Here is a 22161-nt window from a genome sequence, read left to right as displayed (position 1 = left end):
CCAAGGCAGTGTTGGGGGGCAGCCTGCCAGGCTGGGAGCTGGGATCCGGGCCCTGGTGCCCCAGGACAGGCCTGGCCCAGGTGCCTGGGTACAGGGAGCATGTTGCTGGGGTGTGGGTCCTTCTGCTCTGTGCTCCTTGGCTCTGGAGGAGAGCGACATGACCCCTTGTCCTGGGGGTCAGGAGGATAGTCTAGGCTAGTTTCAGGGCCCTGATCTTCACTTGCTGTTCAGGACTGGCCTCCCTGCTTCCCCTCACCTCCTGAGATACCACGTGGACACCTCTGTCAGATTTCAGGGTCCAAGGTGATCCACAGAACCTCCAGGAAGCTCCAGATTGGGTTAGATCGATTGATTGCCTTTAGTCCCCACTCACCTCCAGGAGTCTGCACCCCTCAGTGAACCACTTAAAGGTGGGGTCTTAGCTCACTCCTGCACTGGAGGGAGCCCCTGGGTTTTCAAGAAGCATCTTCTAACAACGGCCACTCTCCTGAGAAATGCGTGACACCTGGCCTCTCAGCGGGCTGCAGCAGGGACCCCGGGAACCTCCCAGCCCGTGCTGGAGGGAGATGGGGCCCCCGCAGAGGGGCTTTCTCCTCCCTTTTTCTCGAGGTCTCTGGGCGGAGGCAGCCATGCCCTTTCCACCCATGGGAGCCATGCGAAGGCAGGGCGCTGGATGAGGTGGCCTTGGGCCTGCTGCTCAGGATTCATTGCCTCCTTTTACACGCTCAACACACACAACTGCTGTCACACATGTGCACACTCACATGTGCTCACATGTATGCACTCACACACACACTCTCTCACTCCCGGCTCCAGGGGGCAGCCCACAGCCTCCCAGCGCCCTGTGTGGTTTCATGGCTTCTCCTCCAAACCCTGCCATTCAACAAAACACCCCATCATATCGACTCAGAGAAGCCCCCCTCATTCTCCCCCTGGCTGCAGGTCAAGGCATAAATCTGCTGATTCCCGGGTTATGACCAGCCTGGAGCTGCAGAATCAGGGAAGGGCCGAGGGTCTTTTCACCCTAATCACCCTCCACTTGGGATGCTGCTTGTTTGGCCAGGATAGGGTCATCAGCCCCGTGGGGATGGTACAGGAAGGACCCTCTGCCCTGGCCAGTCAGGCACAATCTTGCTCACTGGGGGCCTCCTCTTTCTCCAGACCTGAAATCCTGGGCTTGGCTTGGTATTTGGATGGGGCTTCTGGGTGGGGAGGAGTGTCCTCAGGGATCTGGGTGAGAGGGGCAGATGAGCTCCAAACTGGGTTTCAGCATGAAGTTTGCCCAGAGCCCGGCTCCCTGGCTGGGACCCGGCCCCAAGGCAGGTGCTCTGTGACTTCACCGCTGTGGCCGTGGGTCCTCTGTGGCTCTCCTCTTCTTCCCATCACTGCCTCCACCTCTGCTCTCCTCTCCTCTCCTCTCTGCTTTTATTATTTGGGTTGATCTCCCGGGAGAAATTTTGGGAATGATGGACTCAGTCATGAACCCTGAGCCTAAAACAACCGCAAAACCCCAGTGAAGGACCTCGGTCCCCTGACGAGTGAATAACATGCTGCGGCCAGCCTGGATGCCAAGGTCGTAAAAAGCTCCTGCTCTTGGCACTGCCTCTGGCCCTTTCAGAGAGCGTGGGCTGGGAATGTGCCGGTGGTCAGAGGCCTGGGTAGCAGGGGGCAGGGCCCAGGGGCAATGACACCCCCTCCCTGGAAATACCTGCCAGCCCGGGGCCGAGGGGCTCCTCAACCACCAGGAGCTGGTGGTCCTGAGGGCAGCCTGGCCGGGGCTCCAGGCCTTTCCATCCAGCCTCCCTGCTGCTCAGGGACCTTAGGAGAGGACAGGCTGTGCTCGTCCTACACAGGCTTCAGCAGCGTCCGGGCAGCCTTCTGCTTTCTGAGGGGCCTCAGGGGCTTAGTTCATCTCCTATTCTCCAGGTGTTTTCTCTGCACCCTTAGACCTCCTCTCAGCCATGTCCAAAAAAAGAGCCTCCCCACCATCCCTACTGGCCATGGGGCAGCCGAACGAGACCTGGGCTTTCCTGGTGGCTCCAGGCAATCACTTAACCCCAGTGACCACAGAGGGTGGGAGGCGGGCAATGCACAGCTTTCCTTTAATCAGCAGGAAACACCGCCCTCTCTCCTAAGCTGTTTGCTCGGCCAGTAAATTAAACATGCCCTTCAAGCGTTGATTTTCCTCCAGTAGGTGAGGAGTTTGGGGAAGTAGAATTCAAACAGAAAAAAAGAAAAACCACCCAGAAAAACAAAAAAGAGCCCTGAGATGGACATGCATGGATAGGAACAGGTCCTCCTTTTTGTCCAGTGCCTTCACACGAGGTGCTGGGCTCCTCACCAGCCGCACGCAAAGGCATCAGACCCTGGGTGGGGGGGTATCCTACCCAAGTCTGCTGGAGCTCTGTGCAGTCACCAGGTCACATAATAAGGTGGCATGTTAATTACTCCTCCCAATTCACCTTGGCGTACGCACCCTAGGAAGCGCTGGGGGTGGTCTTTCAATCCTCAGCAGTCTTGGGTCCTTGGGATGGGTGCGCACCAGCTGCCGTTCTGATGTTACATTTTTGAAAGGATCCTACAAGTCAGTTAAAAAGCAACCATTGGCCACTTAAAACATAATAATTACTTCTGTGAACGCTGCTAAATTAAATAAATGTTATCCCCATCATTTTTTAAGACTTCGATTTCTTTTGAAAAGAAACATTTTGTTATTTCTCCCGTGCATCAGTTTGAGTCAGCATGAGGACCCCGAAGTTCCCGTCTCTCTGGAGACGTCCCTTCCACCCTCCAATGTCAGGGAACGGGGAGGGGGCCATGAGACGAGAGCCAGGGTGACTACAGTGTTTGGGTCCCTTCCTGAGGTTTTCAAGTTCCAGAGGAGGGCGGAAGCATCCAGATCAGAGGTCATCAGGCTCCGATCGGGGAGCAGCTAGCCTGCCACACCTCCCACCCGCAGCCCCATCCTCCTATCTCTCTTCTCTGAGTTTTTTAATCTTACGAGTGAGATCCACCTCACGTGAAAATGGACCGTTTTAAAGTGTACAATTCAGGGGCACACTCGCCACCTATGTCTGGTTCCAAAACATTTTCATCTCCCAAAGGAGACTTCAGGCCCACCAACCAGTCACCCCCACCCCACCATCACGGGTCCTGTCTCTATGGGTTTGCCTTTTGTCCGTACGTTTGGCATAAATGGAATCTTAGGACTCGTGGCCTTTTGCGTCCGGCCTCCTTCGCTCGGTGTGACACCTGCGAGGCTCGCCTGCGTTGCCCCGTGAGGCCGGTCTTCTTCATCTATATTAATATGAGCAGCCTGTTGTGCGTCTGGACCACGTTTGTTGATCCTCTCATGTGTTGCTCCCCTTGGGGAGTCTGGGGGTAAACACTGGTGGGATCCTCACCCCTGGCCTCCCTGTTTGCCACCCTAAGGTTGATGCCAGGAGTGAAGCTGGCTTTCTGGCTGTTTGACCAGCTCACTCGCCTTGTCCCCTCGCCGCGCCCACTCTTCGTGTGCCTCAGGGCCACCCTCAGGTGAACTTCTAGGCGGCACTGTTTTGGGGACAACTGCCTCTTAGGTTGAACCCCAAAGAAAGAGCCACACTGGACAGACAAGCTGGAGACTCTTTTGCTCAGTCCCATGATCTGGGAGCCCCCAGGGCTCCCAAGTCCATGACTCAGCAGGCCTCTGTCCTAATCTGCCCCATTAAGTAGTCAGGGGACTTCTAGGAACCCTCCCCAGCCCCAGCGCACCCCCACCCCACCTCCCTCCCAGAGCAGCCCAAATTTCACATAGCTCAAGTTCTGAGTCTCCCTGAGATCTTGGGACTTGCCCCATTCCCTAATTCCAAGGCTGCAGACACAAACAGGTTCCAGAATGAATGCCTCATCACCAGTCCCCCAGAGTGGAGCCTCCTAGAGTGTCTGCGTTCCCCACTACCCCCATCCCATGGAGCATGGGCGTCCCTCCTGCCCTAATGCAGAATGGGCCAGTGTGTCCTCAGCCATTGCCAGGGGCTTTGGGAGCCTGGGGAGAACTCTGCTGACCTGCATTGTTCCCCAAGTGTTGCTGGAACCTCCCCCTGAGAGCCCCTAGCAGAGGCTGCGCCTCCCAGGCAGTGGGGGGTGGCTGGCCTGTTTCTCTTCTGTCCCCTGTCCCGGCTGGTCCCCAAACTCGGGGCCCGGGAAGCGGAGCTGCACAGGCTGACTCTGTTGTCTCCTCCAGGTGACGGCGACATTGTAAATAACATGTACGGGCCGGACCCCGACCTGCTGGCGGGCGAGAGCGCGGAGGACGAGACTGAGGACAGCATCATGTCCCCCATCCCCATGGGGCCGCCGTCCCCCTTCCCCACGCCCAAGGAAGGCTCGCCTTATGAGGCCCCGGTCTACATCCCTGAGGACATCCGCATCCCCCCGGGCTTCGAGCTCCGTGAGTCCTCCATCCCCGGAGCCGGCCTGGGCATCTGGGCCAAGAAGAAGATGGAGGTAGGGGAGCGGTTCGGCCCGTACATGGTGGCGCCCCGGGCCACGCTGAACGAGGCAGACTTCGGATGGGAGGTGAGCCCTGCCGCGCGCGCGTGATTGATGGCAGCCGTTTGTCTCGCGGTCCATCTATTTATAAAGCCGGGTTGATGGTGCTGCCTGAGGCGGGAGGCTGGGTCGCAGAGAGTGCTGAATTTCCCAGGCTTATTTTATCCCGTGGCTTGCATGACGCGACTCCAAAAACACCAGAGGCCTAGTGGACGCCGGGCGGCCCCGTCTAGCGCACCCGCTCTCTTCCCGGAAATGTGTCTTTAATGAGCTCATGTCTTAAACCCCTCAAGCTTCCCGTCTGGATCTTAGGTGCTAAGGCTGCCATCTCGGCAGGACTTTGGGGATCAATGGGAGTCTCCCAGAACAAGGTCTCTGCTCCCGGGAAAGTTCTCAGATGGGGGCCCAATTCCCAGCAGAGCAGCACGTGTCTGGTGGCCACACTGCCCCAGATGCCCCAGGTGCATCCACACCCTGGGCCTCCTGTTGGTCTGCCCGGGTCAGCCGGCTCCTAAAGAGGAGCTCCCGCTTCTCAGATTAGCGGGGACAGAGAGGAGAGTCTTGTGGTTTTGATTTCCCTGATGATCCAGGCCTGGCTCGGCAGTCCTGGAGGCTGTGTGTAACCTGGAGAGGGAGGCTGATTAGGTGGGGGGGTGGGGGTTAACAGCCATGAAAGGGCCCCTCCTCTGGAAGCATCCTGCTCTGACCACGAGGGACACTGGGCCCCCGTTCAGGGGGCTTTCAAGGTGGTCTCCTCAGGACCAGGGCCCCACGAACACACACTCCCCTCTGGTCCTGGCCTCTCTGCAGGCCCCGCAGAGCCAGTGTGCAGTGGTATTTTGGGCAGGGACCCTGCCTGGACGGAAAATGCAAGTGCCAACCCAGATTCCTCCTGGGTGTTTCATCACTTCCAAAAGTGCTTGGATGGTGGTCAGAGCTAGGAAGGGGAGAGCCATCCAAGGAGGGAAGAGGGCCCTGTGTGGCCAGCAGCTGTGTCCCCTGCCAGTGGTTCAGGGTGGTGGGGCTCAGGGCAGGGCTGACTCCCCTAACTGCTCGTTGGCTTTGGAAAAGTTCCCACGCTGTGTGTCTCTCAGGGTCTGTGGTCAGCGAGGGGCCATCTTTGCCCTCTGACGAGTCTTTACCATCTAGAAGGCTGCTCTTGGGGACATCACTGTTCCCTGAAGACTTGAGGTGCACAGTGCATGACCCTTGAGCATCCCTCAGGGGACCCTCAGCAGCCCTTGAACATCTCCCCCGGTCTGGTCCATCAGCTTTTGAAACCCTCTGAAAAGGTCTCAAAGAGTCTGGCTTAGTTGTGTGCTGGGGGTAGTACTGCAGACCTGAGACCCCCATTCCCTTCACAAGGGAGGATATGGGGGCGCCCCAAATGCTGGATGCCCTGATTCTCCTGCAGGTGGGTTTGTGATAGCACATGAGGTATGGATATCAGGGGACACAGAAGTCCCCTACCAGGTGCCAGCCGACAGCCCGAGCTCTGTGGATGGCTTGGAAGGTTTAGAGTGGGCAGTGGGTTGACCAGATGGGTGAAGGAGCAGGCATGCCAGGATTCACCACAGCTGAGTGGTGGAGGCCATAATTGCACTGTGTGAACCGGCCTGTCTGTCCCCTGCTGTTCCCAGGTAGCTGACTCCATGTGTGTGGCTGTCAAGGTCGGGTCACCTGCAGAACAGGAAGGAGGGAGCAAAGTGAGGAGCTGGGAGGTGAGGCCCTCTTAAGCTCTTCAGAGGTCCACAGGGTGGCCCTCGCTGGGCCGAGAAGAGTGTGTTCACATGATGTGACCCATAAGTGGCTTGGGCTATAGGATGGCCTGTCTTGGACTTCCCACCTGGCTATTTTCAGGAGGAATTTAGGGGTTTGTGTGATGTGCTCAGAAGAACCTGGACTACTGAATTAGGAGACAGCTTCAGATGTTGGAGGGTAAACAAACCCTGCATGTCGCGTGATGGATGACCTTGAAGTGACCTGATTCTCATCGGCTCAGATGCAGGCCTCTGTTTGCTCTAATTTTAAAGAAACGGCCCGTATCACGGCCACCCTGGGTGCCGGGCCTGGTACAGGCCGTACTGTTATCTACCCGGCGCCTGTTGACTTTGTGATATTATTTGTCCTCCGTGTACGTGCGGGATTACTCCCCTCCAAGGTGCCTCCTGCCCCACCCTGGGCTGCGACTGATTCCGGGGCCGAGACCTGACTGCCACCTTTCCTGCCGGCCCTGGCAGGTATTTGCTCTGCGTCCACGTCCTCACGTCATGTTCCAGATGCACTGTGTGACTTGCCTGACCTTGTCTCCTTGGTGAGTTCAGGCCTGACCGCCTGTGCTGGGGCCATCTCTGGGCTTCCTGACCTCCTGTCCTGTTCCCTCCAACACAATCATGAGCAGCTGTTGGCATCGCCGTAGTCATGGTCAAGCCCCAAGAGCAGAATCAGGCATCCTGAAACCCATGGTGAACTTGCTTTGGCCTGAAATAAATCATGAGGTTAAAGTGGTTTCTTTCTAGCTCCCTGGATCTCTGGGTGGAAGTCAAATAGCCTCACTTACGTCCCCAAACAGGAGACTGCAGTGGCACTTGGTTCCTGTGTCCTCCTCCCTGTGACAGTGTCTGTCAGTGGGCATCACTGCCCTTGAAGGGCAGGCATGGCCCTCGCCCTCACTCTGCAAACAGGGCCCAGACCAGGAGTGGAGAACCCAGGCTCCAGAATCTAGACCTTCTGTGGCTCTGGACAGCAGAGGGGCCTTCAGAGGAGCCCTGAGTCCCAAGTGAGGTGGCTGACTGTGTCCTTGCACCCTGCAAATGCCCGCCCTGGGCCTGTGGTCTGCTCGGCGCCATGCAGGGTTGGGAACAAAGACGATGACTAGAAGAGGGTCAGTGTCTGAGCATCCTGGCTGGGGATGCCAGACAGACTGAGGCCTGTCTCGGCAGGGCCCAGGGACAGCACCCGCAGGCCCACAGTCCAGTCCTGAAGCTTGTATGTGTTGTTACTCAGTGTCATCGCAGTACTGGAGCTCTGTCAGTCAGTGTGACTCGATGTGACTGCAGTTTACATGGCACTGAGTCCCTGAAGATGGACAGACCATCTTCTAGCAGAGATGGCAAAGCAGCTCCGAGAAGGAGCCCGATGGTTCTGGATCCCGAGGGGCGGTGGGTGGTGCTTGTGTCTTAGCCCGGCTCAGAGCATGGTTGCTCCCACGGGGTCTGGTCTGGAGGTGCAGCAGGGGAGGAGGATCTAGGGAGATCCCCTTGCAGACACGGGGTGGGTGTCCCTCGGGGGACTGGCTCAAAATCAAGGTCAAATTGATGATTCTTACCGTCATCTGGAGACTTCACTGAAACAATTTTCTTTCTACTGGGAGAACAGAATTCCTGTTCTGGACCATTTCACTTAACTGAAATCCAAGGGTCCCGCGTCATTTTCTTTCTGTGGTGAGGTTTCTGGTGACTCGACCCTTCTGACAAAATCATTGCTGTCCCTACTGGGCGGCGTGGATGACCTCGCACCTTTCAGGGTCAAGGTAGCAGGAACATCCTGGCTTGTGCAGGAATTTTACTTAAGCGAAACAGGAAGGCATGGGTTAGCCCTGTGGCTGGGTATCCTCCTGCTGTTCACCTGCTTTGTCTTCACATTGGCGTCGGGAATATTTGGTGATTCTAAACATTCCCCCCACCCTGACCCTGGGTGTTCTGAGGGAGGCCGGAAGTGAGTCCCACATTTTGGGGGAAAAGAACAGCTCTGTTCTCCGTGCACCTGGACCTGGCAGCCGTGTCCTTGGACACAGACAGGAGCGTGGGGGTGCGTGGAACATGGTTCCCCAGGCTCCATCTCAAAGGGAGGTGTCTGGTCCCCTGCCCGGGACTCCCAGCCCCTCCCCTCCAGACACAGCCTGCCCGCTGACGCAGCCACCACTCACCCTCCCAGAATAAATCACCTCGTGATTGCATTCTATTGCCCCGGGGTCTGAAAAACAATGATTTTGATCATTTGTTGAGTAAATCATGACATTTATCATCGTGCTATTTATTTTGCTAATTAAGAGATGGCTGCGAGTGGCAGGCCCGAGGGAGCCGGCTGTGGAACCCGCTCCTTGGAGGTGCCACCTGCCCTGAGGCGGGGCCCCGCAGCTGTGCTCGGGTTGGGACGGCCGCACAGGCCCCCAAGGGGAGGCATGGGAGCCATTTGCACACTGAAAGTGCCCCGCTCTGCTTGTCTCCCCCAGAAAGGCGGGCTCTCTGGTGCCCAGCATGCTGCCCAGCCTGTAACCGACACTCAGGCAACGTCTGTCAAAAAAAAAAAAATGTCTGCCTCTGTTTAAGGAGCTGGTGGAAAATGTTAACGTGAATTGATGGGGTTTCAATTATCTGAAGAATTTACTCGAGTGGATTACCTCATCTTTTTGGCCGTGGTTCCTGAATATTAATACACATGTTCATTTGCTCAATCAACAAACGTCTGTGTCTGGCCCAGGGACTGTGGGAAGCTCCAGGGTTGCTGGGGAAAGGCTGCCCGTCTCTCCAGCACTGCAGTCACGTGGCTGGTCCCCAAGCCGGTGCCTCTGGGGTCTCCACTCCCCCTGGACTGCTCTGGTGAGGGCAGGACCTGCCGGCCACCCCTGCGGACCACGGGCTGCCAGAACACCCAGAGATGCCAGGTAGGGATGTTCCAGGCCAGGGCTGGTACGCAGCTCTGCATGCTTAGATTCTGAGACACTGTTGTGAATGTGAGCCTGAGTGATGATCCAGAACCCCTGACCTTGAAGAAGGGCATGGGGTTGAGGAAGTGAGCTCTGCTTGTGCCCACTGGTCCCCCTACAATATTTTCAGAAAAAATAATGCTTCCTCTTCCAAGCTGGGGCCATGTGTCCTTAAATTAAGGAGGAGCTAAAGGTCTATTTTTGGTCCAAAGTGGCAGGAAGACGATGGAGCCCAGTGGGGTGTCTGTTCACTGCGACTCAGGGTGTCAACACAGTGGGAGCTTGGCCTCTAACATCTCAAGGACAGAATATGGTGGGGTTTCCCAAGGCTCGCGACACATGCATAAACATGTGGTATGGAGAGCCGAGGACCCAGGATGCTTTTCCGGGTCTAAGGGCTGAGGCCACATTCACTGAGACAGACAGAGGGGCAGGTGTTCTTGGGGATATGGCCTCTGTGCCCGGCCCCTGACACCTGCCCAAGCCTGGCTGGGGGTCAGGTGGGCACCCCAAGACTGCAACCATGTGGCCCCAGCCTGAGCCCCTGATCTCCGTGGGGAACAGGCCTCCTCTTCTTTCTTCTGCACCTACACCCTCACACTCTGGCTTCAAGGACCCTGTCCTCTTTCCTGCTGAGCTGGCCACAGATGCCAGCATGGACTCACAAACACCCCCAGGCTCCCTGCCCCTCAGGCCATCAAGTCAATACTCCTGCTACAATGGAGCATCCACCTCCCCCTGGGACAGAGTTCTCGAGGCTTCTGGGAATGGGCTTCAAGCCTGTCTAGTTCCTGCTATGTAATGACCTAACAAGAAATCCTGGCTGCCTAGAGACAAATGTGTGTGCTTGACTCATCGCCTAGACGAACTGGATGCCTCTGGTGTGGCCCCAGAAGCATGAGTTTCCCAGCACCATGCCCCCTGCATTGACCTCCCGGCGCTCTGCCCACTTCTGCCTTCACCTCCCAGAGCTGTGGGCTCCTGTCTGGCCTCCAGAGGGACAAGGCCACGAGCACCACCATAGCTAAAACTGCCATTCCCCAGGATTCAGGAAGGAAATGTCCATCCTCCAGGAGAAACACCAGCAGTGGCCAGCAGCGAGTCTGGACACGCAGATGTTTCATCACCAGCAGCCCCTGTGGAAGCAGAGCTCCTGCTCAGCCAGTGGACAACCTCCTCTGCACCCCAGAATCGTCAGCAGCCTCAGGATCTGGGCACTTTCAGCCCTGACCAGCCCTGTGGATGGACCCGCAGCCCCAGAGCAATGAGAGAGGAAAGCTGGGCCCAGCAGCCCCTTCCGGCATTCCAGGTGACTCCGAGAGGAGGTTCACCTAGCCTGGGAGGAGGGGCAAGCCCTGACTGAACAACGGCCAGCTGCCAAGTTTGCAGAGAAAAATGTGACAGCTGGTACTTGAAGGTCAGGACTGTCCTTCAGGTGTTCCCAGGGCGTCTGAGACCTGAGAGCAGAGATCTCTGTCAGTGGGTCTCATACCGAAACCCCTGGAGCATCAGAAATACAGGTGCCCAGACCCCACCCCCAGAGATGCCAGACTTTGGCCAGAAGAAGGGACCAGCCATGTGTGTCTGTCTGGGACGGTCTTGGTTTTTGCACCGGAAGTTCCAACAATCCTCCCTGGGTTTGTGAAAACTCCCAGGAACTTAGAATGTGCCGTGCAGGTGAAAGAAGCCAGTCTGGAAAGAGAGACAGGGGGATCCTTTCAGGCCTGCAGCATCTGTGTTAGGGGCCCTGGCAGGAGGGGACAGCTAGGAGCACTGACGGAGCAGACGTTTCTGAGAGGACCACCACCCTTCTCCCGCTGTGAAATCTCCACTGGGGGTTCCAGGTGAGGGGGCCGATTTGCCGTGGGTCGCTGAGGGTAACCTGACACTTCAACAGGCGATGCTCCTGCAAGGACTGGCTTGTCCCAGAGGCACCCTGAGGCCCGAGTGCAGGCGGTCATGCTCTGTGACGCACACGCACGCTTCCACATTCTTCCACACGCATTTCCTGCAGGAACTACGCTTCAGCATTTTCTGTGCATCCTTCACCCTAAAGCTGTCACAGTGTGTGCTCTTGCTGACATGGCCGGGGGGGGGGGGTGCACCTTTCTCCTTTTTATTTCACTCTTAGACCACCGTATTGTGTTTACTCTTGGAATTCCAGCCGTGCAGGAAAGTACTGTGGCCAGGCTGGCACAGGAGGCTAGGACTGGTTTCAGCTCCAAAGACTGAGCCTCCTGCTAGTCCAACGGCCTCACTCGCAGGGCGTGATATTCTTGGTCCCTGTCCTTGCCTGTCGTTTCTCTCCGCAGCACCAGAATGTACACTGGGACCTTCCTGGGCGCATCCCACCCCCCAGGGACCAGGAGCCTGGAGGCTGTCTGTACTCTGCCCTCCTCTGCCTGGCCGGCTAATTCACCCCCAACACTGACTCTGCTTTTGCGCTGTCTGGGGTTTATTTTAGGCCTAGAAACATGGCAGGGCTTTTCTCTTTCCATAGTGATTTTCTGAATGTGTTTAGGAGGCATCACATATATTGAGAAAGCGTCCAAAGTCTCAAGTCACAGCTCAATGAACGTTCACACCCGTGGAAACAACACCTGGATGTTTAACAGATCTGAGGACCTCTTCTTGGGCAGTCAGATAAGAACCTGGATTCGACAACAGGGCCATCCTGTGGGAACAGGGCCGAGTGGGAGGCGGCCTGGGAGCGCCAGGGCAGAGGGGTGGGGGACACAGAGGCCCGCGCCATCTCGTTTCCCCAGGAACCGCTCCCAGCGCAGCTCCTCTGCCATCTCTCCCAAGCACCATGACATCAGGTCCAGACGTTTTTAGCCCAAGAATGCCATGAAACCCTGCACTATCTTCGGCCCAGCTCCGAGGCACGGGTATATAAGGAATTTTCGGAAAAAGGACAGAGAATGACTAAGAATACCTCCCTGGTAGTTCTTCTTTATTTCCTTAAGGGGTAATAACTCAGCCACAGTCCAGCAGAGGGTACTTTCTTTAAATAGAGCATTCTGATTCACAAGCGAAAAAGGAAATAAATATTTTCTTTTCATATTCGAGAGACGTCCATGAATACCAACTTCTTAAATGGTATTTAACCATCCGCATCTCTCTCTCACACACACATACATACACACGCACACACACACACATATACACACCAGTGACAACAAGCCCATCCTCACCCCAGAATGGCTGCTTGTGAACCAGAGATGTGGACTAGCCTCAGGTTGTCAGAAGGAAGAGAGAGGAGGGAAGATGGGGGGGATGGCGTCTTTGCGCGGCACCCGGGCTCACCCTTCCTGCTGGCGCTATGTCTCTTCGTCCCCCCTCCCCCTCCTTTCTCTTTTATCCTTAAGGGAAGTGGGGTCACACATTCAGGGATCATGGCAAACGCACCTGGGTCCCTGTGCTGGACAGGACTGGTGAGGCGGGGCAGGCTGACCAGGCCAGGAGCGTGGACAAGAGGGAAGCCCTGGCATTCACTAGGCGTCTGCTGTATGCTCATGCCAGCCATGCCAGGCTCTTTCTGGCTTGTGATTCTCAATCTGTCTGTGATTAGGTCCCATACCCCAGCCCCATAGATTGCACTGGGGACTGGCAGGCATTAATGCCTACCCCCTGGGTGCCCCACTGTGAAATTCTCCGGATCCCAGAGACAGCTTTCAGCCTTGCTGGAGCCAGGATTCTGAGATGGTCCCAGGGTGCCAAGAACCTGGCTGGTGGGAGATGTGTTCAGTTCAAGCAGGAACTGTGGGGACCCCGTCCCAGAAGATCAGTCTGTGAGGCACAAAACCCAGATTCCACCCCCCATTCAAAAGAAAATCTTTTTCACCCATTTGCCTCAAGCTTGGATCCCGTGAAGCTATTGTTCTCAAGTGATTGTGTTGAGAATTCTTCAGACGCCTTCAAAATGCAGGTTCAGGGCCCCACCCTTACCTGTGTGTGTGTGTGTGTGTGTGTGTCTGAGTCACTCAGTCGTGTCTGACTCTTTGCAGCCCAATGGACTGTAGCCCACCAGGCTCCTCTGTCCCTGGAATTCTCCAGGTGAGAATATTGGAGTGGGTTGCCATTTCCTTCTCCAGGGGCTCTTCCTGACCCAGGGATCAAACCCAGGTCTCTTGAATTGCAGGCAGATTCTTTACCGTCTGAACTACCAGGGAAGCCCCACCCTTACCTAGTGGATTAGAATTCCTGATGGGGGTCCCCAGGAATCTGCATTCTAATTAGCAGTGGAAGAAGGGGCACTAGGAGTTCTCCATTTATAGGTGGAAGCCCAGAGAAAGAGGCTTCACTTGAATCTACCTGCACTCCCCCCACCCACCCTGTGTGTCCCACCACCACTGGACCCCAGAGCCGGGAGCAGCCTGGCTGCCCCACTGTCCTCTAGAAGGACCTTTGGGCAGCAACAGAGGCTGGGGAAGGGGCTCCAGAAGGATCCCACCCCCACCATACAGCTAACCATTAGCATGCTCTCCTTGGTTGGGTAGCCCCCTGGAAACTGACAAGTGACAAGATCCTCCTCCCAAGGGCATTGCAGTGATGGTCAAGGTTGGGGGGAGGGCCCAGACACCAACTGTCCATGTCATGCCTGGAGATTACTTGGTATATCATCATTTCGCACCTTCACCGTGCAGGTGGGAGGTCCAAGCCCTAGAGAGGGAAGGGGGTCCCGCAGGCTCATAGGGTAGTTTGGCACAGGAGCAAGAGACCAGGCAAGGGACCCTCAGGCAGCTTCCTTCAGCCCTGCCTCTTGACTCCGCAGCACATGCAGACAGCATGTGCTGAGACCACGGACTGGGCAGCCCCCTGACCCCTCCCCAGAAGTTAGAGCAGCCCCCAGCCCACATGGGCACTCTATCCTCACCACTCTGTCCAGGCCTCATCTCCATGGGAATGGGGACCAGTAAGGCAGGGAGTGGTCCAGACATAGCCCTTGGCCTCCTCTCTCTGCACCTGCACTGCCGGCCCAGCCAGGGTGGCTCTCAGGTTTGGCCTGGGCTGCCTGTGGCCCTGCCTTCTCCAGGCTGACCCTGCCTTCAGGAAGCGTGTGGTGGGATCCACCTGCTGAGACTGAGGCATCTGCAGCATCACTCATTTACACAGAAAGATTATGTCAAGTACTTTCCCAGCAGTGGCCTTTCATAGAGTATAACAGGCTGGAGGGCAGCCCCTCTGAGCCCGGGCAGCTACTGGCCGGGCGGCTCCCCGTGGACCCCCAGCACGGCCTTGGCAAGCCTGTCATCCACTCCCTCCCTCCCTGCTGGTCAGATGAATGTCCCAGGCCTCGCAGGCCATAAAAGGTCTCCCTGGGTCATGGGACAGGGTGTGGACCTCCCCGCCAGGCCTGCTTATCAGAGCTTCTCTCGAGGTGAGAATTTTTGTGGGCTGGTCACCTCCAGGTTAGGAATGTGCTCTCATCATGTCACAGGCCACTTCGGCTCAGCCAGAAACCAGGGTGACCCAACCGCTCCCTGCCCGTCGAGGGGCAGTGGCCGCCAGAGATCCCCTGCAGGATGTCCTCTCCTGCTCTGTCCAGGGCTGACGTGGTGCTTCCTCCGCTCTCTTGGGCCCACAGGACACTGAGATGCGGCTGGGTTTGCTCTGATGGAGGTCGGGTCAGGCCAGGACGCCCTTTGCGTGTGAGAGGTCAGCCTGGGCGCACAGCAGGAGGCCCCACGGGAACAGCCCGAGTCAGCGTTCTGGCGCATGGTGGCCCCTGCCTGCTTTCACATTGTTTAGAGCACAGAGAGCAAAATGGCCTAAAGGTGATATTTCAAGTCAGCCGTTGGGTGTAGGTGGTGGTGTCTCCTCCTTGGGGTGGGAAGATGCTGAGTCGAGGATGCCCTGTCATCACTCAGGAGTCAGCGTGCTGGTCACTGCTCACCTGTGTGCCCGGCTGCCTGCGACGCATGACGCCATGTCTCCAGGCAGTGCTTGAAGAGAGGAGCCGGCCTCCCAGGCAGTGCCCAGGGTGTGCGTGTGCCGTATCCTGCCCTTCTGTCCCAGTTGCGCACCCCTCTTCCTGGCCAGGCAGCGCAGGGCTGGGATCACCAGCCCCCAGTGGGCTGCAGGAAGTACCTTGTCTGGCTTTCAGGCTGCGTCCCTGCCTCCTGGGCTAATGCCCAGTCTAATTGCACATCCCATTGTGTCGTCCCTGTTCAATCATGTTCAGAAATACCTCCATCCCCTCCTTGCCCATTCAGATCTCTCTCAAGTCCATTCTGGCTTATCAGCACAGCCATTTCAGGAGTGGAGCTAAGATTTCTGCCATTTAGGCCCGAGGCATTGTCTGTCCCTGTGGCGGCGGAGATAAACCCTCACCCAGAACAAAGTCGCAATGACCTTTTACAAGTAGAAGCAGCCTTGTTTCCCTCCAGACTCATTTATCAGCCTTCCTTTCAGCCTGGCGCGCAGCGGAGGCCTGGGAGAGTGCTGCCAGGCGGGGGTGGACAGGGATTAGGATGCCTGGCTGCTTCGTTCTCCGAGGCCCCTTGGGGTCCATGGGGACAGAGCTGTGCGTGGCTCTGGGGAGGGGCGGCGCTCACCAAAGAGGGTGGGGCCTGCAGTGGCCAGGCCTGGGCAAGGTGGCCATGTCCCCTGCCCTGGCCTCCTTCAGGGCCAAAGTAAAACCTTGTGGACCAAGCCTGGGGCAGGCTGGACATAAGTGGCAATGATGCTGATGATGTGGCCTGCAGCTCTGGAGCCTCCAGACTGGCCTCTGAGCTTTGCAGTGGCTCACAGGTTTGCCCCACAGACCCCAGATAGCCTCCTGGCATCAGGCCAGCTCAGCAGGAAGCTGGGAGAAGAGGTCTCTCCCAGGCCAGATACCTCGAGTCAACATGGGTGGTGCTTTGAGACAAAAGCACTTCCCAGGAAAGTATTTCTAGAAGGTTCCAGTTGCCTTGGCTCCTGGAACTTGGGTCACATGGGAACAGCTCGTGGATGGACCATAATGAGCTTCATGTGCGTGAAGCACCCCAGGACCCAAGGAGCATGTGCCCCTTCTTTCAGCCTCAAGTCTGAGCTTTCAGAGGTGACTGGCACCCTCAGGGGTCCGGGCCGCAGCCCCATATCCTCTCTCCCCACCACCCCAGGAGACTGGAGGTTCAGGTCCTCAGGGTCAGTGGGGGCTGAGCTCTGGAACTCCTTGGTACAGGTGGTAGGTCCTGGGGTGTCAGACACCCCTAAACTAGAGATGGGCCCCCTCGGCTTTCTCTCTTCCCCTGTCTTTGCAGCAGGGACCCCACGGTGATGACTGTCCAGGATCTGAGGGGTCCCCTTTTGTTGCTCAGCTGCACAACTAGGGGCCTCCCGGGAGCGCTGGAACAGGGGCCTCCCAGGAGCAGAGTTACTCTTGGCAGCACCTGAGCCAAGGCAGAGGGCAGGCCCAGCTCACCTGCCAAAGTCGCCCTGGATGTGGCTGGAGTCTCTGTGGGCCCACTGAAGCTCTCTATAGAAAGCTTGACTTTAGACTCAACGTTAAGAAGAGACCGAACTTCCCTGGTAGCTCAGGTGGTACAGAATCCGCCTGCAATGCAGGAGACTCAGGTTTGATTCCTGGGTCGGGACGATCCCCTGGAGGACAGCATGGCAACCCACTTCAGTATTCTTGCGTGAAGAATTCCATGGGCAGAGGAGCCTGGTGGGCTACAGTCCAAGGGGTCACAAAGAGTGAGACACGACTGAGCAACAAAGCACAGCACAGCACTAAGAAGAGACACGAGGTCACCCCTGGGATCTGAAGAATGAGCTCATGTCTTCCTGACAGTGTGCTGACTCCCCTGAAGACGCAGTGGAAGTTGGGGTGCTTGTCCTGCCCTGGGCCAGCCTGACCAGTGGCTCTGGGAGGAAAATCCCCCGGGAGATGACCGCCCAGAGGCTCCAGCATCTTGTCCTTTTACTGGCCCCAAACACCCTACCAGGAAATGCCACCTGCAGCTGTTTGGCATGGACTTCAGTCCGGACCCTGTGGTGGATGGGAGAGAGTGAATGATGGATGAGAGGTTGGGGGGATGGAAGAGGAGGAAGAGAAGGAGGAAGGATAAGAGGAAGAGGAGGAAGACATCAGGGATGAGGGCCTGAGTGAGGACTCTGGGCAGGCTGCTTGGGAAGCATGAATCTTGTTGCCTTCATTTGAGGAGGGAGATGGAAAAGGGGTCCAATTTGCATTTTGATAAGAGTCTTCAGACTCCCTGCTGCTGTCACGGAACTGCAGGAGAGGCACTTCCCTCGTCTGTAAAGCCTGCTCTGGTGGGGATGACTCATGTGCTGCTGACTTGAAAGCCCGTCTGGCGATGGTGGACATGAGTGCCGGATTGAGAGGGACTGACTTAGACATTCTGGGGGCAGCCCAGCCTGGGCCCTGCCTGTCCGAAGATCGCTGGACCAGCTAAGCTTCCAGAGCCTCTGCTGCCTGCCCCGCACATCCAGTAGCCCTGGGGACCAATCCCTGGCGAGGTTCGGACTGGTCATCACCAGAGCTTCTGAGTCAGGCCTGAGGACAGATGAGGGACGGCCCATCGGAGCAGCGGGCCCTCAAAGGTCATCGCAGGACCGAGGGCAGTGGAATTGCTAGTTTCCCTGCGCTGCTCTCTCAGGCCTGGGCCCCTGCCGTCACCCACACTTGCTTCACTCAGACAGACGTACAGTCCATGCCAGGCCCTGACCCTACAGGCTCCCTCAGGAACCCATGACCCACTGATAACCCGCAGATGACACCAGAATCCCCAACTTTTGAGGGTCTGTCTAGGATTGACCTCCTTATTTAATCCCCCTTGGAATCTAAAATACATTAAGGATGGGGTCCCCCAAACAGTGGGCCAGGGGGCCCAGAGCAGGCTGTGAACACGGGGCTCCCACTCCCCACCAAGGACTGCTGGGCCACTCCCAGCATCCGGGTGGGTCCTCTGAGCCTGGACAGAGGAGGCAGGTTCTCCAGCCAGACACCCTGGGATGGGCTGCGTCCTGCTCCAGGTCAGCGCTTCACCCCGCCCTTCCTCTGCCTTTACTGAGCTGACAGACCCAGAGGATTCCCTCCTTTGCAGGCCTGGGGTCCATCCAGCCCGTAGTGCGGATCTAGCACCTCTGGCTTCCTGCTTTAGCTGTCCCTGCCCAGGTCCACAGGCATTACACAGCCACCAGGCAGGGCACTGAGGGGCCCACTGCCCCCTGGGGTATGACTGTCCTAAGCCCCCCCTGGCCCCTGCCAGTGCCCTGCACCTCTGGATCAGAGTTTGGAGATCAGGAAAGCTTTGCAGCTGCCCTTGCATCAGGCAGAGAGAACACTTTCTGGGACAGCCACCCAGCTACTCGAGACCCTCACAGTCCTCAGAGGCAGTAGCCTTTAAGGGTCAGGCTTTACCCCTCCAACAGCCCATGTTGCTCTCAGGGTGCATGGCCCTTTGAGGTGGCTCCCCTGGGGGTGTTGTCTGGCCCTGCACATCACCTCCTGGAGGATGTTCCTCCTCTCTATTTTACAGAAGAGAAAACTGACTCTTGGGAAGAGCAGCTGAGGTTACTGATGGAGCAACTGCCCTCTAAGACGTCAGAGTCCTGCTCCCGACCTGGGATTTGTTTTCAGGAAATGGAGGCGTGTTTCATACTGAGGGATTTTAGACTTGGGGAGACTTAGAGAGACGTGGGACACCCCTGGGAGACACTGGGAGAATTCGGCAGACTTGGGGAGAGGCTGGCAAGGCCGCCCCACTGGTTGCCTGCCACCTCGGGTGTCAGGGCTGTTCTTGGATCCTTTATCTGAAAGCGCCTTTGAAACCCCAGGACAGGCAGGACCTGCCATGCCATTATCAGGGTGGTATCACCCCCATTAACACTGAACAGGCAAGGGTTAGAATGGCCACTTCCAGCCTTTCTTTGTTTGTTCCTTTTAAACATCAGATAAATTCGTGAGGCTTTCTGAGAGGCAATATACAGGTTACTAAGATGTTTGTGTCACAGGGGCTAGGGGCCCAGAGAGTGGACAGAGACCCAAATAGCCACCCCTCAGTTTCTTCACTTGTTAAGCAAGTGTTGAAATGAATTGTCCTGAAGGCAGCTGTCATTTCAACCCTAAGAGGTGGGGAAATGAAGTGCTGGGGAGAGATTTCTTTGCTGGATCTGGGGGGAAAGAGTGGATAATTTTTCACTGGACATCCTTCCCCCCCCACAACCTAGTGGTTGAAATTTCCGTAGAAACGTTTCTGTCTTTCCACCACAAGCTGAAGTCCATGTGAGTTTTCATGACCTCTCGAATGCCTCTCTGGAGGACACAAATGCCCCTCTCTCTGATGTCCACTTGGAGATTAGAAATGCTTATCTTCAGTAGGGCTTCCCCAGTAGTAAAGACTCCATCTGCAGTGCAGGAGATGCAGGTTCGATCCCTGGGTCGGGAAGATCCCCTGGAGAGGGAAGTGGCAACCCACTCCAGTATTCTTGCCTGGAGAATCCCATGGACAGAGGAGCCTGGTAGGCTACAGTCCATGGGGTCACAACAGTTTGACATCACTTAGTGATTAAACCACTATCAGCACATTTTCGATACTTTTAAAACATAGGCCAAGTCGTGTGAGCCCCACATGGCAACCTTCGACTTTGCATATTCCTGTTAAGTCTGTTCCCCATGACAATCAAGGCTGGCACATTTTCTGAACTGAAGGGTCAACGTGGGGCCCTCAGGTGGCTCCTGCCCCAGCACCTTGCCGTGGTCTCTCCTCGCAGGAGCTCTGCTTCCCTAGACAGCCTTTTCATCTCTGACGAGTCCCCTGGCCTTGAAGCCACAGAGACACGTGGGAACAAATGCAGCCAGACTTCCTGCTGGCCCCCTCCTGAGTGGTGCAGAGAGCTGCATCCTGGTTTGTTTCCTATGTTTCTCCAGGAAGTCACACAGGGGCGAAGGGGCAGGGGTCTTCAGGAGGCATCCCTCAGACAGTCCCACCCAAATCCTCAGACGCTGGATTTAGTGCACAAAGAGGACTTCGACAATCACAACATGCCCGCCAATGTGGCCTTGGTGAATTCTCGCTCAGTGAGTGGAGGTTTACAAATTGGCCAATTTAGAGGAAGACATCGGTCGAATTACTTTCAAACTGTGGTGCTGGAGAAGACTCTTGAGAGTCTCTTGGACAGCAAGGAGATCAAACCAGTCAATTCTAAAGGAAATCAACCCGAATATTCATTGGAAGGGCTGATGCTGAAACTGAAGCTTCAATGCTTTGGCCACCTGATGCAAAGAACTGACTCATTGGAAAAGACCCTGATGCTGGGAAAGATTGAAGGTAAGAGAAGAAGGGGATGACAGAGGATGAGATGATGTCACTGACTGATTGGAGATGAGTTTCAGCAAACTCTGGGAGATGGTGAAGGACCCTGGCGTGCTACAGTCTATGAGGTCGCAAGGAGTCGGGTGCAACTGAGCAACTGTACAACAACGACAAGTTGGTCAAATGGATACTAGAAACTAGAAGAATCTGCTACTGCACCCAGAGTCACCTGCAAAGTGCTAATGATGGGGTGGCTGCACCCAGACGTTCACTCTCAGAGTGTGGAGCCTGGAGACCTCAAGGATGTAGCCTCTGGGGGAGGGAGGTGGAATCTGTCCCAGGCCTCTCTCAGGACCTTGGTGGTTGGCCAGATATATCTTTGGCTTATCCACATATCAGCCCAAGATCTTTGCCTGTGTACAAGGGGGCTCTCCCTGTGGGCATGGGCGTGTCTGTGTCCCTTTCTGGAAAGACATCAGTTTTATCAGGTTAGAGGCCCACCTGCCCTTGTATGGCCTCATCTTAACTGATTACATCTGTCAGGTGCTATTTCCACCTCAGGTCACATCAGGAGGTGCTGAGGGTTAGGGCTTAAGCATAAGAAGGGTGGGGGGAGAGGCACAGTGCAACCTGTCACAGGCTCTCAAACACCCAGGCTGTGTGATTCGCAGGTGCTGCGGGTTGCAGGAGCCAGTGCAGGCACATACCTGCTCCTGTGTCCCTGTGTGGATGCTGGGGCCTGAGACCTACCGGCTAGGTATCCTCACGGGGCACCAAGAGGAGGCTGCCTGGACTGGGGCATGCAGGGTGGGGACCCAGGAGGATTGGGGACTCAGGAGCAGTTTAGTTGGTGACAGCTTTGAGAACCCAAGTCAGAGGCATCAGAGACCTTCCCAGGGTCGGCATCTTCAGCCAGTTCCAACATCTTTCATTTAAAGATAAAACCAGTGACATAAACATCAGGACTGGGTTGACTGCTCTTTGAAACCCCTCTTGTCTGTACCCTGTTGTGTGTGAGTGTGTGTGTGAGTGTGTGCATGAGCTTGGTGAACCCACAACCGAGAAAACCTGAGGGAATGTGGCTCCCAGCAGGCCTGAGAATGCTTCTTCTTCAAGCAGAAGAAACTGGCTCGGGGGTAACAGACGTCATGTGGAGACTTCAGAGAGATGTGGTCGTCAGGACCAAAGCTGTCCGAGATCCCAAAGAGCCCTGTAGCCCCAAGACAGCACTGCCGCTGCAGGAGCATTGGCCGCCTGGAGTCCCTCGAGTCCCCCAAGGACAGTGTAGGGTGAGCCGGTGCAGTGGGGGCTGCCTGCTTCTGCCCAGTCTTCTGGTTTCAGACGAGTGCCACCCGAGCCCGGGTCGGCCGACCTGTCACTGCACTCTTCCCCGAGGGCCCTCGGGAGTCCAGTTCAAAAGGAAGTGGTTAAAAATGGACGGCCGGCAGGGAGGAGCGGGGAGGGACAGAGGCCCAGCGGTTGGCTAATTGGAGCGCGGCCCCGGCTGGGGGGGAGGCTGCGCCCCAGACAATGTGCTCCCGAGTTGGGAGCTGGGAAGGCCTGGCGGGATTGTTATCGAATTAGTTGAAGTCAGAACCCCACTGAATGCAGGAAAGAGGAGAGGGGAAATGAAGGCCCGGGTATAATGCGGCC

The 22161-nt window shown here is 56.5% G+C and overlaps 1 protein-coding gene across 3 annotated transcripts in view; it reads left to right on the top strand.

Annotated features, from left to right (window-relative positions):
• Positions 1-22161, top strand: part of PRDM16 (PR/SET domain 16) — a 337617-nt gene that overhangs the window by 100210 nt on the left and 215246 nt on the right. For all 3 annotated transcript variants that reach the window (XM_027975737.3, XM_042257375.2, XM_027975736.3), the window contains exon 2: positions 4226-4560. In XM_027975737.3, coding sequence (XP_027831538.1) covers positions 4226-4560 — 335 coding nt within the window. The remainder of the gene's footprint in view (positions 1-4225; positions 4561-22161) is intronic.

Source organism: Ovis aries, chromosome 12 (genome assembly GCF_016772045.2).
Source record: "Ovis aries strain OAR_USU_Benz2616 breed Rambouillet chromosome 12, ARS-UI_Ramb_v3.0, whole genome shotgun sequence".
Lineage (NCBI taxonomy): Eukaryota > Metazoa > Chordata > Mammalia > Artiodactyla > Bovidae > Ovis > Ovis aries.
This window is presented reverse-complemented; position numbering and strand designations above follow the sequence as displayed.